This window comes from Excalfactoria chinensis, chromosome 1 (genome assembly GCF_039878825.1).
Source record: "Excalfactoria chinensis isolate bCotChi1 chromosome 1, bCotChi1.hap2, whole genome shotgun sequence".
Taxonomy (NCBI): domain Eukaryota; kingdom Metazoa; phylum Chordata; class Aves; order Galliformes; family Phasianidae; genus Excalfactoria; species Excalfactoria chinensis.
In genome coordinates, this window is record NC_092825.1 from 3,562,356 (window position 1) to 3,580,616 (window position 18,261).

The 18,261-nt window shown below is 45.5% G+C and overlaps 1 protein-coding gene across 2 annotated transcripts in view; it reads left to right on the forward strand.

Annotated features, from left to right (window-relative positions):
• Positions 1 to 752: 752 nt before the first annotated feature.
• The window catches only part of LOC140259076 (store-operated calcium entry regulator STIMATE-like), a 29,121-nt gene continuing 11,612 nt past the window's right edge, over positions 753 to 18,261 (forward strand). Inside the window, exons 1-4 of one of the 2 annotated variants that reach the window (XM_072350064.1) lie at positions 753 to 973; positions 10,004 to 10,052; positions 10,624 to 10,719; positions 12,245 to 12,366. In XM_072350064.1, coding sequence (XP_072206165.1) covers positions 865 to 973; positions 10,004 to 10,052; positions 10,624 to 10,719; positions 12,245 to 12,366 — 376 coding nt within the window. In that variant the 5' untranslated portion in view covers positions 753 to 864. The remainder of the gene's footprint in view (positions 974 to 10,003; positions 10,053 to 10,623; positions 10,720 to 12,244; positions 12,367 to 18,261) is intronic. The other variant, XM_072350073.1, reaches the window with a different exon arrangement.

Sequence of the window (18,261 nt, forward strand, 5' to 3'; positions counted from 1 at the left end):
GGATATCTCCAGTTTGACACTCCCCATCCTCAACAGAACCCCCCTGTTCAGCACCCCAAACCCCACTGGGACCACAGCCCAAACTCCCCATCACTGCACCAAACACTCCACTGGGACCCCCCAACCTAGCAGCTCAATCCCCAAAAGTATACCAACACCCCCTCCTTCTCCTGGCATCCCAAACCCTACCAGCATCTCCTCCAGCCCAGCACCCTGATCCCTAACAGCATTACCTAAACAACCCTAGCCCCTCAAACCCCATCAGGAACCCTTCAACCTGGCACCCCAGACCTCAAGGGGACCTAAGTCCAAACTCCCCATCTCAGCTCCTTAAACCCTGCCAGAACTCCTACAACCCAGCACAATTCTCACTGGGATGCCCAATTACCCTCTCCAACCCAGCCCCCCCAAGGACCCCAATCCATATTTCCCATTCTGGCACCCCAAGACCCAAGTGCAAATATCTGGCACTTCAACCCCCACTGGGACATCTACCCACCTTCCCCATCCCAGCATTCCAGATTCTACCAAGACACCAGCTTAAATTTTCTATCCCAGCACCCCAACCAACACCCAGTCCCCATCCACCCCCGCCTCAACCGGACATCCCCCAAGCCATTACCCAACCCCAAATCCGCTCCTAACTCCCCACCCACATTCATACTCATCACTACTCCAATACCAATCCCTATTGCCCATCTCCATCCTCTTGCCCATCGCCACTCCCACGCTCACCCTTGTCCCTCCCCACCCCACCCCCGGGTGTGGCCGCCGGCAGAGGGGCGGGGGAGCGGAGCCGGCTTTGTAGGCAGCGGAGCGGCCGCTTTGCTTTCCATTCCTTGCTGCGCTCCGTTCCGCCCGGTCATGGATGCGCCCCGTTCGACTCAAGGCTGCGGCAGCGGAGCGCTGCTGGGCCGCTTCGGTGTGCTACTGCAGGCATTCCTGGCACTGTGCGCCTTCTGCACGCTGATGTGTGAGTACCGCGGTACCTCCGGGGCTGTTGTTTGGTGCTGGGGGAAGCTCTTTACTCAGAGGGTGGCGAGGCATCGGCATGGGCTGCCTGGAGTTGTGGGTGCTCCGTCCCTAAAGGTGCTCGAGGCGAGGCTGCACGGGGGTTCGGGCAACTTACATCTAAGGGATTGGAAGCAGATGTTCCTTAAAGCCCCTTACAACCCAAACTATTCTGCGATGCTATTACTATAACCCTTTTAGTTGGGTATCGCTGCCCGTTCGCCGGCACTTCTCGGAGCCTCGTGTCGCTTTTAATATCTGAAGTTTATCCTCCAGACCTGTAGGGTTGGAGAAGGGATGGCAGCAGGTCGCTCCCGGCAGTTAGGACGCCAGATGCTCTCTCGTAAAACTGTTGTTCTGAGCCTTTATCTGATGGTAATGAGGCACCGCGGAGTCGCGGCTCCGATGTGCGAGCTCAGTGGCTTAGAAAATTTTAATGAAGGGTGGAAGCAGGAAGAATGTGACAAAAAATAGGATGGGTATCAGGTAGGGGCGCTGCTAGGCTAGAATAATAGCTCCCCTAACTGCATTGTGATGTTGTTTTGCTTAACTTTCCCTTAAAATGTGAAGTTTTTTGGCTCTAGTGCTGTTTGCTGGGGAGGGATGGTAATAAGAGAAAGCAGTGAGAAGAGCTGAGGGTGCTGATGTTAGAAGGCTTGAGAAAATCAATGGTGTTGTGCCCCAGCTGTGCTGTGCTTGGAGCACCGTGGGTGCTTCTCCTTGGGGTCTCAGTCTGTTCTCCTTGTTTTAAGAACCTACAGTGACAGTAACTAAAGCTTCCAGTCGGGTTGAGGAGCCACAGGTCTTAAATCTCCGTGCTGTCTGGACTCCCAGTGTTTAACTCCAGTCAGCTTGTGAAAGCTGCAACAAGTTCTTCCTGTGACAGCTGATAGCTTTTTCCAGTGGGAGTAATTGCATTGCAACACTTCACGGCCTGTATTTCACTGAACATTAACAGCAACAACAGCCTACTTTGTTGCTTCTGTTGTGTTTTGTTTTTTTTTCTGGCTCCTGTAGTGGGGGAGGCTATGTGTTAATTGACCCATAAATCACAGGAGATACCTCATGAAATGAAGGGTATTAATTCATCAAAAATACTCCCACAAATAAAAGCGTGGACTGGATGATTTGCTAGCAGATGTTATGAACGTTGTTCTCCTCTGGTGCAAGAGCTAATATAGACTCAAAGAACTTCCTGAGTTGGAAGGGACCCATAAGGATCGTCAAGTCCAGCTCCTGGCTCCATGCAGAGCCACACAGGCAGCTCTGGGCTGTGCCCATTGCCCTGGGCAGCCTGTTCCATGCCCCCTGCCCTCTGGTGCAGACCCTCTCCCTAACACTCCCTGTCCCTCCTCTGACACAACTCCATGCTGTTCCCTCAGGCCCTGTTGCTCTCACAGAGCAGAACTCAATGCTGCCCTTCTGCTCCCTGTAGGGAGCTGTGGGCTACCATAAGGCCTCCCCTCAGCTTTCTGTTCTAGGCTGAACAAACCCAGGGACTTCAGCTGCTCTTCGTGTCCTTGGACACGAGCATCCTCTTGGTTAATTAGGAAAATATCTAAAAGCTGTTCTTGAGTAGTTTCCTTGTGAACCTGCTCAATGGCTGAAGCTGAGTCCCTAGATGTGAATAGGTTTCCAGCCCTAGACTCCTGATGGTAGATCATAGATCTAGATGGTAGACCATCCCCTGGCTGCCCCTAATTCCCATCAGGTGTCCCTTATCTATGCCCCCTTTGCATGCTCTCAGGTTTTCTATTAAGGTTGTTTGTGTGCAGCCTCAGCCCACTGTAGCTGTAATTGGCTTACCGAAGACTTTGTTAGGATATAACATGCTTCAAGGCTTCTTATGGGAGTGGCCCATTCAGCTGGCAGCCTCCTGGGGAAGAAAAGGCTGCAGTACCTGGATATTGGTGGTTTGCAAGCCATGTATGTAGGGGAAATCAGACCAGTGCTAATGTGATGTTGAATAAGGCTTTGCAGCGGGAGGTGTGAAAGAAACATGGAGCTGAGGCACTGAGGGATGTGTTTAATGGGCATGGTGGGGGTGGGTAGATGGTTGGAATAGATGGCCTTAATGGTCTTCTCCAACCTTAGTGATTCAGTGTGGATCTGTCACGTGGAGTATGAAGTTTTATCAGAACAACCCACTGTGTCTCTTGAGGCCAGTTTTGCCTGTTGCAAAGGGTATTAAAAAGCCCTTTAGATCAAAGGTTCATGAGGAGGAAATAGTGTTTCACTGTAGGAAGAGGGGACTAATTGCTCCCCACTGCTCTTCTCCAAGTTTGAAATGGGTCCTCCATGTGGTGTAAGTGGGATCCACAGGTAAACGATGCCCAGCTTAATGTTGTTTAGCTTGGGGAAGAGAAAGCTCTAGTGAAATGTTGCTGTGGCCTTGCATTACTTGAAGGGAACTTATGAGCAGGAGGGGGAGTAACTTTTTGCATGGTTTGGTAGTGATATGACAACGGGGAATTGATTAAAATAGAAAGAGGAAGTGCTCAGGCTAGATGTTAGAAAGAAACTCTTCATTTGGAAAGTGGTCAGACACCAGTGTAGGTTACCCAGAGAAGCTGTGGGTGCCTCATCCTTTGAAGGGTTCAAGACCAGGTTGGAAGGGATCCTGGGCAGCCTGATCTGGTGGCTGGTGGCCCTGCCCCCATGGCAGGGGGGTTGGAACTTGGTGGTCTTTAAGCTCTCTTCCAACTCAAGCCAGTCTAGGTTAGGATCTCCTCTATCACAGCAGTGAGGGAATGTTCCTTGGAGCTTACAAATACACTAAACTACTCTATCCTGTCTTTAAGGTTGTAGTCAGTCACCTTTGCAGTGTTGTCCAAGGCTTGCTCTGATTTAGTAATCAAATGTGAATCAGTTGTAATCCTTTCCAGCTGCCTACTGTGATTTTGGAGGTACTTGTGCTGGAAGGACTCTGACTAAGAGAATTTAGATGTGAACACTTGAAAAAAGAGGCAGCAGAACCTTGCAGCTGTGGTTGGCAATGTAACTTCCTGGGCAAGAATGTGCTCCTGGGGAGGTTGTGGTGTGGGTAATTCAGCAATGGAATGGAGGGAACATTGGTAAAATCATGGCTTGGGTTGGAAGTGAACCCAATGATCATTTAGTTCCAACACTCTTGCTTTGGGCAGGGTTGTCACCCACCAGATTTGGCTGTGCAGGGCCTAATCCAACCTGGCCATGGTCACCTCCAGGCATGGGACATCCACAGCTTCTGTGGGCAGCCTGTGCCAATGACTCACCATCTTCTGTGTAGAAGGGTTTGAGTTTCCTTATCCTGAGGGATGGGTGGCAGGAATAGCGCTTAACTCAGACCAGTCCTACCCTATTGCAAAAACTCTTTGTTGCTGTATGTGCTTTGGATTGCTGCACTCTTTCTGTGCTTCAGAATTATCTTACATGTTTCCTATGTGGTGATCCAGCTTTTACACTGAGTATGCCTTGGGAAAAGTGGGTTGAATTATGTCAGGAAAGAAAACTAAATGATAGATCACTGGGTTTGTGCAGAGCATTGCACTGCCATGCCTGGGGCAGGCTCTACTGACTTTGCTACCTTTAACTTGAAAACTGTGTTTGATTTGATTCATTATACTGAAACAGAGGCTTGACCACCCTCTCTAGTGTGTGTGTTGGGGAGGGGGGCATCGAAATAAAACCACAAAGATTTACAGCCTGGAAGAGGTGTAAAGCACAGGGCTGTGAACTCTGGTAGTCCATGTCTGCATGTAGGTTTGTAGGTTAATCAAGAAGCTACATATGGCAGGACTCCTATGACTTTTTTTTTCTTCTGTTTCAATACGTGTGAAAACTGGCTGAGCTTGAAAGCTCCGTGTTGTGCTTTGTAAGCTGGAAGGACCATGTGGCATTTAATGCGCTTCATTAAGCAAAGCACAGCTTTCAATGGGGCTTTTGAATGTGAGCTGTTGATTATGTTGACCTCCTCTTGGAATCACCTTCTGAGCTGTTAAACCAAGTGGTGCAAGCTACGCTCAATGATGACTGGGAGAAATAAAAAGTTGAGGAGGCTCCTGAGTGCTGAAGGAACAAATTGGGTAGGCTGAGAAACAAGCAGGCAAAGCTGGAGCTGCCTAAAGTTATGTGGGCTGTGAAGCACCTTATGCTTTGTTGGATGGGTTCTGCTGGGTCTGGTGGATGATTGATATTATAGGTAATTCTTAGCTCTTGTGCAAGAAGGTTTACGGGAAAATTTTGTCATTTCAAAGGGTGGAGGAAGTAAACCTTTAGGGAGGAGTCTGTTAAATTTATGGCTGGTTTGTTCTTTGGAAAATGTGAGAGAACTGACAAACGTCAGGTTTGGGGCAGGAATCTTAATTGCGTAACTTCATTTGTAAGGTGCTCTCTTGCTTATGTATTGGTCTTAAGGTATAAAGCATCCCCTTGTTTAGAGCGTATATTTCGAGGCACTGACCTGGAATCTGGAGATGCTTTGTGTGTAGAACCTCTGTTGCCTCTCCCATGGACACTCATGCTCTGATGGCAGCCATAAAAATCTGTGTAGAGATAAGACATGGGTAGTGCACTAATTGCATGAAGTGGAACTTGAAATTGAGTACTGCATGACCTTTACTTGGGCCTTAACCATGTTCCCTGCTAGTAGGATGTTCCAGCTGAGCAGGATGGGTGATTGGTGATGCTGTTGCTCTGAGAGTTTCAATGCTTGTCCTTCAGTGGGCTTGTGGGTAACTGGATTTGGATGAAGAATAGGAATAGATGGTCTAAGGATTCTGGAGATAGAAAAGAAGATACCCAAGTCCTTTTGTTTTGGAAACAGCAGAATCATTCCTTTCTGTAAGGTTTATCATTGCTGATCTAGAAGCTCCAGGACGTGGCACTGTGCAGGATTTGGAGGTTTTGCACAAGTTTTTACTTGGACTGAACCTGATACTGATGCAAGTTTCTCTTGCAATTCAGAGTGCTCTGTGCCAGGAGCTTTTTTTCCTCTAGAAGATGCTGTAGAGATGTTTTTATTTCCCTGTTTCCTCATGTCTTGCAGACTCTGGGATAACCCAGAGCACATCTGCCCTTTGTTGTGTACAGAGTATTTGGCTTGTTTCGTTAAAGCTATGTAAATTATTTTTATTTTTTGAAGTCTTGGTACAAGAGTGTTTGGGAAGGAAGAGCCAAGTGTGTATCATGCAGGTTTGTAGCATCCCCCTTCTCAAACCAATGGTACATCAGCTGCTGAGCACTGCTCTGTATTGAGGTGGTGGGCATGTATTCTCAGCTTTTCTATCTTGCTGCACACAGTATGTTGACTGCTGACTGTGAGCTGCTTCCTCCCATTGTGTCTCCAGTCTGGGTAGCTGCGACCTCATGCTAAAAATAGTGCTCTCTCCATAGCTTTGGTCTCTGTATGTTGGTTTCTTCCTGTCTGGAGCTTGGAAAAAGCCTGAGAAAGGGTGTGTCCTGCAGAATGGGTTGAAATGTGTTACTGGAGACCTTACTGCCTATATAAATAAAGCAGAGGATGGCAGAGGAAAAGCATTTCCTCCATAGGACAGTAGCTGTGAATTCTTCTCAGTAAGGCCAGGAATCAGGTGGTGCGATGCTGTTGTGAAAATAGGTTTCCTGGTAGGGGATTTCTACTGGGGGAATAAGTTTCCTCTTCTGGTTTTATAGGTATTTTACTTAGGAGTCTGTTTTGCTGATCTGGTTTGCTGCTTCTCTAGGTAATTCCCCCTAATTCAGGGGGTTTATTCCTATGAGGAGTAATAGGTAGGTGTACATCTGCACTGATGTCTGAATGCGGTGCCTGGTCAGTGGGGAGAAGATGCTGCAGAAGAGGTTGCTCCACTGCATGGGCAAGATGTGAGGAACGATGGAAGAGAATCTAGAGCTATGCAAGTCTTAATTATGATTGGGAAATTAATTACTACAAAAGTAAGCTGTAGGGCAGTACTGCTGCTGTCCCAAAACTTCAAGGAACTATACATATCTAGGGCAGACAAAGTCATAGACAAAAGGCTTTTCTCTCAAGTTGCTGTTCATCTTCCTTCCCTTTTGCTGAACTTCAGGGCTTTTTGTCTGCTGTAACTGAAGCCAAGCAGGAGTGAGCCTTAACTTGTAAGGGCACCAATTCAGGCTGTCACCTCAGTGACTTGATCTCTTTAATGGGATAGATGTGGATGTTCTTGTCTTACCTTTTCCCAGGATATTTTAGACCATAGGGATTAAACTCTGCTACAGTGTGGCTGAGTTCCTTGGAGCATCTTCAGAGTTAGGGCTTTGTGAGGCTTCTTGCTCTAGAGGACCGTCTTTGAAGCCTTTCTGAAGGAGTTGTTTCTCCAGTGATCTATTTCAAAGTTGGCATCCCCTCACTTTACCATTCAATTGAAACATATAAGGCATCATTAGGGACGTGGTTGAAATACCTGTCAGTGAAGGAGCAAGTCACACAGGAAGAACCTGAACAAGCAGTTTACATCTTCCTCCCTTTAGCTCTGTTACATGGATGTCTAGCTATGAGTATGGGGAGTTCTTTGTTTAGTATTGCTGTAGTAGTATTAGTATTCAGTTGGTTGAGGATCCTCTCCCTTCTGTGTTGTGCACCTGGAGTTATAGAATCATTTGAGTTGGAAGGGACATTAAAAACTCACCCACCTCATCCAGCTCCTTTACAGAGAACAGGGACATCTGTATCTGAGCAACTTCAGAACGCTCAGAGCCTGGTTCAGCATATCCTCCTGCACTAAACAATCTTAATTGGTTACAGGTGCTAGAACTCAGATCACAATTTTTGTTTGCATTTCCATACATGTTCAAGCACAACTTGTCCTAGAATAGAACAGTCCACTATCAAGACTTGCCAGAGCCATGGTTGCAAACCCATGCCTATAGCTGATGGAAAGCTGAGTGGCTCCAGTGAGTAGGGTTTTCCTTTGGGAAGAACAAGAGACTTGAGCTGCTTCCCAGGCCAGCTGAGCTTGGGCATCCACCCAGTCATCTGTGCATGCCCTGGCTTGGATCCCCTGCAGGGAGACTTGGAGAAGTTTTATCAGCTTCTTGAGGTTTCAGAGACCTGGAGCTATTTTTACGTGGATTTGAAATCACACTTAACCTCTGGGTCGTGGCCACTGAACTATTCTGCTGCCTGTTCAAGCTCCAGTGATCTTGGCTGGCTTTCTGGCTTAATTCAGAGACAGCCTGATGCAGCTCTGCAAAGTAAATGCCCTATTAAGCAGTTAATTATTTCTCTATAATACTGGCTTTTATCTTTAATACAACAGTTTTACTGTCTCTGATAATTACACAGTCTCAGATAACTCTCTTAAATCTAATGAGGCATGACAATCCATGTTCAACAAGGCACCACACCATTAACTTCTTACCTCTTGTCATCTTATCACATTGAATTACTGTATTTCTAGCCTGAGTGGCTGTGGATGCACATATGTTGCTTCTTGTTAGGACAACAGTAAAAATCATCCTTGATGCTCTTGTGGTTGGGCTGGTGGTCAGTTTGGTGTCCTGTAGAGTCACAGAGTAAGCTACAGAGCTTCAAAGGCAAAGACTTGGTGATGATAAAGTAGATAGCTGGTGGTCTGTTTGGGCTTCAGCAGACTCTTACAAAGCTCATCACAGTGACCTGCTCAGTACTGGGCAAATCTGGGAGGTGATGAAGGGCTCAATGATTCATGCTTCTAATACATACCCTTGAGATAGCTTGTCTAAGGAGGTTTTACACTGATACGTGTTTATGTGTTCTGTAGCTTTCAGGCTCCAGGTTCCACTAGATGGCACCACCAAGCAGCTGCTGTGCTCATGTCCTAGGATGAAGTATCAAGAGCAGATGCACTGAATTAGTTTCTCTTTTGCCTCCAACAAAAAAAAAGTCACAGCTCAGTATTTTTTACTCTGAACCCCATTCAAGCTGGTGGTGTTTCAGGAACTGATTGTGACAGGTCAGTTCCCTGTTTATGTGGGGTTTTGAGGCAGCAGCTGTAACTGCAGAGCCTCTAGATTTGGGCATAGATGCTAGCCACCATCTGACAAAGCAAAATGATGCCACTGAATGTCCATTTATTAATTAGGTTAGAATATATATATATACTGTATACTACATATATATATATATATATATAGGGAAAATCTCTCCCATGTCTCCTTGTTGCAGAGCACTGATATCTTAAGTTTAAGGGAAGAAGACTTAGCCAGGTAGGTGATGCTTTGTAAAACAGATTCCTAGTTGGATTGACAGCAAAGCAGTGAAAGCAACTTCTGTGTGTGATATAGCATTAGAAAGGTGTTAGCAGCTCCTATTTGGCCATGTGAAAGCTACCTGAATCCAGGGAGGACATAGATCTCTGGAACAAACAACCTGAGACCCTTGGAGACGCTTCTGAAATGCTCAGAGCACTGTGAGCAGAGTTTAAAAGTGAAAAAACATACTTAGTGTTATCTGCAAGTAGTAATTTATCTGCAAGCAGTAACTGTGATAGGAAGCACTGCAGGGTCCTAGAATGGAGGACCTGAGTGGCTGCAAAGAGTGAACTAATCTATATGCAAAGGGACTTCATTTAAAGTATTCATCTATATCTTCAAGTCTCATAGTTGGTGGTTCTGAAACCACATCCCAGACACAGCCAGTGAACATCCAAAACTTTGTATAATAAACCAGTCTTTTAATAGGGTCACCAGGTTGTTGGCATGAGCTTGAAGCCTTACCTGTTTGCTGTTTGGCACCTTTATGGTAGGGGTGCTTATTGACTTCTAGTCCTGTGAGCTGCAAGGAGGAGATGGCTTCACTTTATTGCGCCTCAGGAATACAAAAGCTTGATGGACTGCTGGGATACATGGTTTGAATATCACCACCATAGTGTTGATTTGTCTGAAAGAATTATCAAGGCTGGCAGATAGGGATGAACCCTCCCCAAAGTCCCTCTGGCCACTTGACCAGGTATGGAAATGCTTGTCTGTTCATCTCTGCTGGTTAATTTAATCTCTCTAATTTTCTTTGCAGTAAAACGATATAAGGAACCAAAAGAAGAGAGGCGTCCCTGGAGGATATGGTAAGGTTTTAAGTTTGGATGTTAAAAAGCCCACGTACCTCCAGTATTTCTTCTACTAACAATCTTCATGACTCTGTGACTATTCTGCTGTTATTTAGTCTTTAAATAGAATCCTCTGCTGCTACTTCCCGAGATACATTTCCTAAAGCAGCTGGTACTCCCTAGAAATAAATTCCCTCCCTCACTCCTCCAAGAAAGCTTGTTTTCACCATAAGTGACTGATCCAAAGGCTGATGGTTCTCTCAGATCTGCTGACACAGCTCCATGTGGGCTGATTTTCAGACCAGGTCAAGTTTTAGGCTTAAATTCAATTAAGTAGATAACTACATTTGATAAGTTGGATGATCCTGTGGATTGTATGTAGGGTCAGGCTGGTTTGCCAATGTTAGTGATGAGAAACCTCTGTCCCTTGACTTTGGTTCTTCCCCTAAAGTAATTTGGAAATTAATGGAATTCCCTTCTTGGGTGTCATAAATGCCTCTTGAAGGAAAACAAGTCTATGCCCAGCTTTTGCTTGACTGACCTTTGCTGATGCTCTAGGGAACAGATCTTGTTTTTTTTTTCTTTACAGGTTTTATGATACCTCCAAGCAAGTAATTGGTGCCCTCTTCATTCACTTTGCCAATGTTTTCTTGTCTGATCTCACTGAGGTGGACCCTTGTTCTCTGTAAGTACCAAAGGTGCTTCCATTCACATCCCACATCTTTTAAAAAGAGGGAGGAAACCATCAAGAAAATGTTTGGTTTCCGGCATATATGGCTATTTCTAGTACTAGATGGGTACTAGAAAAGTATGTTTTGCTCAGTGTGGCTGAAGGCCCTTATCCAGCATAAGGATGAACTTCAGTTCTATCTACTATGTGTGTTCATGTTGTCCCATTTTGCGGCTATGTAAATTAGCCTTGGAGTTAAACAGAAATGTATCTACTCCAGACCAGACAATTTGCAGCTGCAAGGCATTTCAGAACTAGGTAAGGCTGATTTGTGTATCCCCTATGAGCTCCAAAACGCCACTTAAAGCTTCCTGGCGTATCTCCTTTGTTTATATTAGAATGCTGCACTCCAGTGTTTCTTTAAACAGCCACAAGTTTGGATGGGACTAAATATAACCTCGAGAATGATTTATGACTGCTTTTTAAACTGAGGATGTTTGAAGACAACCCCATCTGTGCTTATGCTGTGCCCTTCAGTCTCTTCTAACATGCGCTTGGCTTTTTCCTGGTCTGCCTGCCTTCAGTCTTGAACTGGGCAGCTGAACTCTGAAACCCCGTCCTTGGGGTCTGACACTCCTACACCGTGCATCTTGCCCAGTACAAACTATCAGAGTCCCCTGTTTTATTGGGAGTGATCTGGGAACTCTAAGAAGCTAGTTTGAGCTTTTAGAAATGGGAAATCCAAATGCTTTTTTTTTTTAAAGTGGATATCAAGAGCAGACTGTTGTGGTTTTTTTTTTGTTTCATCTTTATTCAGAAGCAATACCAAGCTCTAGAAAAGGAAACATTCATTTCTGGATCTCTGTGCTTGGTGGTGATTTCATACTGTAGAAGTATCTGACCTATTGCTGGAGAACAAGATTCCAATAATACAAAACTGGCCAAAAATTGTATGAGAAACCTTTTTTTTTTTTTTCCTGTGAAGTTCATTAAAATACCAAGCCCTGGATTAGAGATGGAACCTGGCAATCCACAAGAAGGCTTCTTCACATCTCCCATCTCTCACGTACTTTCTGGTCAGGCATAAACCTCCTTTGTGGTGAGGTCCTGGAACAGGCTGCCCAGGGATGCTGTGGTTGCCCCATCCCTAGAGGTGTTCAAGGCCAGGTTGGATGGGGCCCTGGGCAACCTGATCTAGTAAACATGGAAGTTTGGTGGCCATGCCAGGCAGGGGGATTAGAGCTTCATGATCCTTGAGATCCCTTCCAACCCGGGTCATTCTGTGAAAGCTGCAGAGAAAATGAGTGGTGTCTCCTTCCACTGCTGATCAGGCTCTTAAACTGGTAAAGCTATTAGTAAATTCAGTAACATGGCCAGGAAGGAAAGCTTGGACCACTAAGTAGGGATTTGGGAATCTATCAAAAACTACAATTTCCATATTGAAGATGTAAAGTGAAGTTTGTGTCATGTAGACTTGACCACATACAACTTGAATGTGTATTTTGAAGCCTTACAAAGTGTCCTTTTCCTCTGTTCCTAGCTACCTTATTAATTTCATCCTTGATGCCACGCTGGGGATGCTGCTGATTTGGCTTGGTGTGAAGGTGGTCTCCTGGGCTGTGCAGCGTCAGAAGTGCACGTATCTGGTCTTTGGAGAATATGGTATGTGTCTACAGCTCTGCACTAAGGGGGCTTGTTTCCTCTCTTCTGTGAGAGGGAGAAGAAAATGGCTGGTTAATGGGAACATTTTTCCTATTATCCAACCTGAATCTCCTCTGAATGTTCACTATGTCATGCTTTGGGACATCATTAAGTTGTGGTAACTGCTGTTGTGTTAGTCATGCTTGGGCGCAGAAGATCGGTGATAAAAGGTTGAACGTGTCCTGAGGTAGATGATCCTTCAACGACATGCATGTAACAAATTATGGTGTTTGGATGTCGTGGTGGTTTTCTGTAGGGCTCTTTTGTGTGGGTTTTGTTACTGGTTTCCTCCAGCTTCCTTTTGAAATGTGCAGCTCTTGCAGTTGTCTTGAGCTATGGTAGGCATCGGCAGAGCAATGAAACTGGGTTATCAAATGACATGTTTTCCCCAAAATTACTTTTAAAACCATTTTTTTTTTCAGTTAAAAAACACCTAGAAGTGCACATAAGCTTGTCAGCCTCTGCTTCAGTTCCTGTGTTGAGGAAAGAAAATTGTACCAAAAGAAGCCTTTCTCCAACAGCCCCACTAGAGGGTAGCACTTCTCTTCAGAAGGAGGAGAGCATTGCTTCTCTGTAGAGACAAGAGAAGTTAACCCCTTCAGCTATTTTGCATTAGTCTTTTTATTTAGGAAGAACACACTATTCATGTGAATAACTTTAAGTCTTTATATCAGCAAGTCCGTTCTAAGGGTAGTCTCACTCTTTTGTATTCTTAGAAGCTGGTGAAACTTGGACTGAAGTGGGATTAGTGTGGAGACCACACTGAATCCTGAGCTTTAGCTGAGACTTATTTAGCGCATAAAAGGGAGACTGCTACACCCACCTAATTAGGTTTTGGCACAAGGTGGAGGAGGTGGTTGGGTTTATGAGATGGCTTGTGGCTAAACCTGAGAGTAGTTTTAAAGGCTGCTATGTTTTAAAGCCATTCAAATGGGACAGCAGAGGAATAAATATTCCTGGTTCAGGCACTGGTGCATTTTCACTTTATGAGCAGTGAGTACTCAAAGCCCAACTGCAGTCATCCCAGAGCACTGCTACACACGCCACGTCTGCAGCTGAACAGAAGCAAGGAAACATTAATGCGTATTGACAGCTTTAGCCTTGCAGAGTAGCAATGAACTTCTTGAGCTGAAGTTCCCCTCCTCAAAGGTTGGCTTAGACCACAGAAACAACTTGCTCCTCCAAGGAAATTGTGGTTTTGTTAACAGAAAAAGTTTCTGCTGCTGTTCGAATTTAGTTTTTGAACTGCTGATTAAATCTCATCCACCCAGCACCATTCTTGGTGCAGGTCTGTGGCCGGAATGACTGTGATGGAAAAGTTTAATGGGAGTCAAATGGCACATCCAATGCAATCCTGTGGAGGTAAGGAAGCAGAGCTCTGCTCTCATCTCTGCTGTTAAGTAACTTCCAGACTGGCTTGGAAGATGCTGGGAAACTCCACAGTTTGATACAAGCTTTAATTTCAGTTTCTGGACTAATTGCTTTACCAGACTTGCAATGTTTTCCTCAGTTATCCTGAGGAGCAAAAGTTTCTTCTTTTGTCCTGCAGAGGAAGGTGGGCAGAATAGCATAGAAACCCCAAATCCATGATGCAGACAGAACCTATACTGTTCTCTCAGGCAACCAGCTGTCCAGAACTGACTTTTTAAAATAGATTATTCTCATATTTCCAGAAAAAAAGAAAAGTGGGAGACACCCATTCTGAGATCAGTCTCTTGAGTCTTAGCCAGAGGCTGCTGAGGCCAGAAATGACCTGTTTTTAGCTAGTGGAGAGTCAAAAGTTCCTATACCTTTATGTTCCTCAGTCTTTGCCCAGCAGCTCTTTAAGCATTGAAAGGTAAGTTAGAAAAGGCTGCTGTCTCTTCTGGAGATGCTAGTCTTCATTCTCAGGAGCCAAGCAAGATTTGCTCTTCATTTTGGTTCAGGTGGGTTTTGGAAATGGTGGCTGATAAACTCCAGCCTCCAAACATCAAGTCCTATAGCCATGAGAAATGGAGAGAGGTTATTCAGGGAGGCAGGCTTGTGTAGGAGCATGGCTGTGGTCACTAACTATTCTGTTTGATTGCTTTGTGTTCATTGGCTGTCTGGAAATGGAAAGGCAGATTGCTTGGAGGCCTCTGAAGTCTGTTTAGTGGCCTGTTGAACTCTGCTGGTCAAACTTAGTTATAGCAGAATGTGCTTTGTGCCAGCTGCTGAGTTTAACTGAGGACCTGTGTAGGCTGCTCTTGGCCCTGCTGTGATGGTGTACAAACTTTCCATAATAAATATTCCCATGAAGCGAAGCAGCCAAGGGAGCTGGCTGCTAATGCTTGAGGAAATACTGCTGAAAATAGCTCTAACCTAAGGGACTATTCTGTCCTTAGCATGCAATTCAGATGCTTTACCAATATTTCTTGCTTTGTTCTGTATGTAGCATTGATAATTACATTGATTGTCTTGGACAAATCTTCTTCCCTGAGTTCCTATTGACATTCACTATCCCCACCATCTAACCCAATACAACTTTTAAGTGCTTTCAAATACTCACTTTTCCTCAGCCTCTCTGAATTCTCTGCTCTGGCTATGGTTAAACATTTTCCCACCTGCTCAGTGCATGCGTAGTCCCTGGAAGACCACAAATAAAGCTGTCTGACACTAACACGTGGGCTCTGACAGCTTGGTACATTACACAGCTTGGATTAAAGCTAATCCTGTTGTATGGTAACAACTCAAATACTTCAGGCAGTGCTTCTTTTGCTCTGCAAGCAGTTGTGTTCTGCTTGTGCGTGGGAGCCCATGAGATGTGTCTAAGGTCGCTGCAGGCACAGGGGATCCCAGGTCTGTGTCAAGGAGGTGGTGCTGATGGTGGAGTAGGGTGCTGGAGGAGAATGGTCAGAATGCAGTGTGCATCATTTCCATAGGAACTGCAGGGCAAATATTTGTCCTTGCTGCAGGGAACCACTCAAAGTGAATGTGACGTGGTTTTCTTTAGCACATCTGCAGAGGTATTTTGTGCCTGTTTGCTTCCTTGCACAGAAAGGGAAGTTTGGCTTGCAGCAAAGGGGAGGGCATTGAATTGGTTTCTGCCTTCAGGGAGAGTGGATCAGTTTTTTTTGGTTGGCTGTCTCATATGGCAGAAACAGGCTTGTAGGCACACACCCAGATCTGCTAGTGGAAACACCTGATACAGAATCATAGTGATCTTTTCAACCATAATGAATCTAAGATCATCTAGTCCAACCATCAGCCCATCAACACCATCTCAGGGGAATCTCTCACATCCACGGACTGAGGGATTTCTGGGCAGTGCTCTGGCTCACTGAGGACATTAAGTGGCATCTAAGGATGCTTCTGGCCATCTGGTTGTAGGAAGCCAGCATTTAAGTGAGCACCCTTCTGTCTCTGGGAGACCAGGATGCTGGAAAATAACTGCAAAGACACCCTGTGATCTTCCTGTAATGGCAGTAATGACTTTTAATTCTGTGATTTGGGATGCATTCCTGTACAGAAACTTCCCATGTTCTGAAAACAAAGCTTGGAGTCTTGAGAACAAGGTTCCAAGACAGTAGCAACTTGGGGCTGCTGAAGGTGATAGAGCAGATGGTTGCATCTGACCCGTAGGTCTGCAGGTCTCTTTGCAAATCATTCTTCTGTTTAGTGTGGGTATGTCAGAGGGCTATTAGATACTCTTAGTGCAGAGGAGATCTGCACCGGCTGCTTTAGGTGATGCAGGAACAATCAAAGTGAGAAGTTGAGTGTTTAATGCTCGAGAGGTGGAACCACCTTTGACAAAGTGAAGTTCTGGTGGGTAGTAAGGAAAAGGAGGGGTTTCTTTAAGACTGAAAGTGAGGGAGAAATGGTTTAGGTGAGAAGGCATTAAAGATAGGGGTGAATCTGCCCCATGGTGGGTTAGGGAGCAGATTGTTTCTCTTACTGTCTGCATCTCAGCCTTGTTAGCCAGAACCTATCTGAGTGATGGAGGGTTAGGGCTGTTAAGTGCACAGTATGCAGAAGTAAGATCTATGGCTGCTTATGATGATGAATAGTAGTGACCTATTGCCAAAAGGGTGTGAGGCAGCAGGCATTTAGGAGGTATCTCCAGCTTGATGATGCTTTTGGAGAGGGCTGAGACATAGGGGAGAAGTGTGCTGCAGGTGTCACCGCAACCAATGCGGGACAGTTGACTTGCAAAGCTGTGCTGTAAGTCCCTGTTTCTCCATGGGGGATTGACCACAACAGCTGATGACACAGAGCAAAAGGCAAAGAGTTCAGCTGCAGGAAGGAGCCCACGGGTATGTTTATTTTTGTCTGTGTGAACTCTGATAGATGATGGCAACCCAAGGGCTTATGAGAGGATTGGTTGGTCTGGGGATATCAGGCAGAAAGCCCCACTAGGCTCAGCTAGTGCTGAAGAAGAGTAGGTACCAGAACTCATCAGGAGAGGCTGTATGTGCTCCAGGAACAGTAAAACCTCTCTGACCCCAGCCTTTAACTGCAGTCTGTCAACAATGCTGTACAGACCACCCATCCAGCTGCTGCCTGCCAGGGAGTGCAGACGTGTGCTTTCCAGAATCCTCAGTGCTCGTTGCACTTGCATGTAACCTTCCCTGCTCCTTCTCCATGTAATTCCTGCTGCTTTGGCTCTCAGCATCTTGAAACCACAACTTCTGCTTCCTTCTTTCCCCTCTTCAGTTGTGGCTTGGGCAATTATAAAGCTGGAATGCAAGGTGATCACATGGAGCTCTCTGGCGCAGAGAGACTCACTGGATGCCTCTGTTCTCAGCAGTGGCATTGTAAATATTCTGGGACATTGCTAATAAATAACAGGAAGGACAAACATGCATGCAGGCCTGTTTTTGCATTTCCTGGTAAGCAGATTCCTCCAGTGCTGGACTTGGTCAGATAGCAGCTCTTAGTAAATCCTGGCCCGTGCTGCTGGTTTCTGTGACCAAAGGTATGCATGATGATTTGGGTAAATGTTTGCAAACTGCTTGTGTGGGCTTCCCTTGCTGTGTTTCAGCAGCACTGTGCTGAGAAAAGCAGGGCAGAGCTCCCTGTCTGTTGCCATCCAAAAGTAGCTTGAGCATTCACCCCTCAGAGCGGATTTCTCGCACAGATGCAGTTCCAAGTTCTGGCCCAGTTCCTCTGGAAGTGAAAACTGCCAGGGATTATCTTTAGATTTGGATGGTAAGAGGAAGTGCTGCATTTTTTACTAAGCCAGATACTGCGGCTCAGTTTTGCAGACCCAAGATATTCCGATGACCTGGGAAGATGATAACCAGCTGGGAGGATACTTACAGACGGCTGAAGCAAGCACTTGTAATAGATACAGTGCCATTATCGCTGCAAGCAATACAAATATGCTTTTTTATTATTACTCTGAGTATTTCATCGGGAGCATTCATATTTAATTAGCATTGATTATTTTCTTTAGCGGGTCACTGTAAAACCTAGCGGGATGGAGCCACTGTCTCTTGCTCAGACAGTGTCACGTAACCGTTTGTTCACTCAATCAGCAAAAGCCTGATTCAGTTTAGGACTGAAAGCTTTTGTCTCTCATTAACATCAGTGACCAGAAACTTTTGGGAAGTAGGCAGGTAATATTTGGCAGGGGAGCAACTTGGAGGTGTAGGAGAAGGTCTGTTGTCGAGAGCTTTATTTGGGGATTGAAGTGGGTTTTAACTCAGAAAAGATTATCAGTCTTAAACTCTGGTCCGTATGGGTCAGGATTTTTGCAAGCTTACTATTCCATAGAAAGTAATGGGGGGAAGAGATGGTGGTGGGGTGAAACTTTTCTTTACAGGCTACTCTAGGTTTGCAAAGCTGAAGAGAAATGAAGTCTCTGGTACCCTGGCAAGAGGGGCAAACCAAGCTACT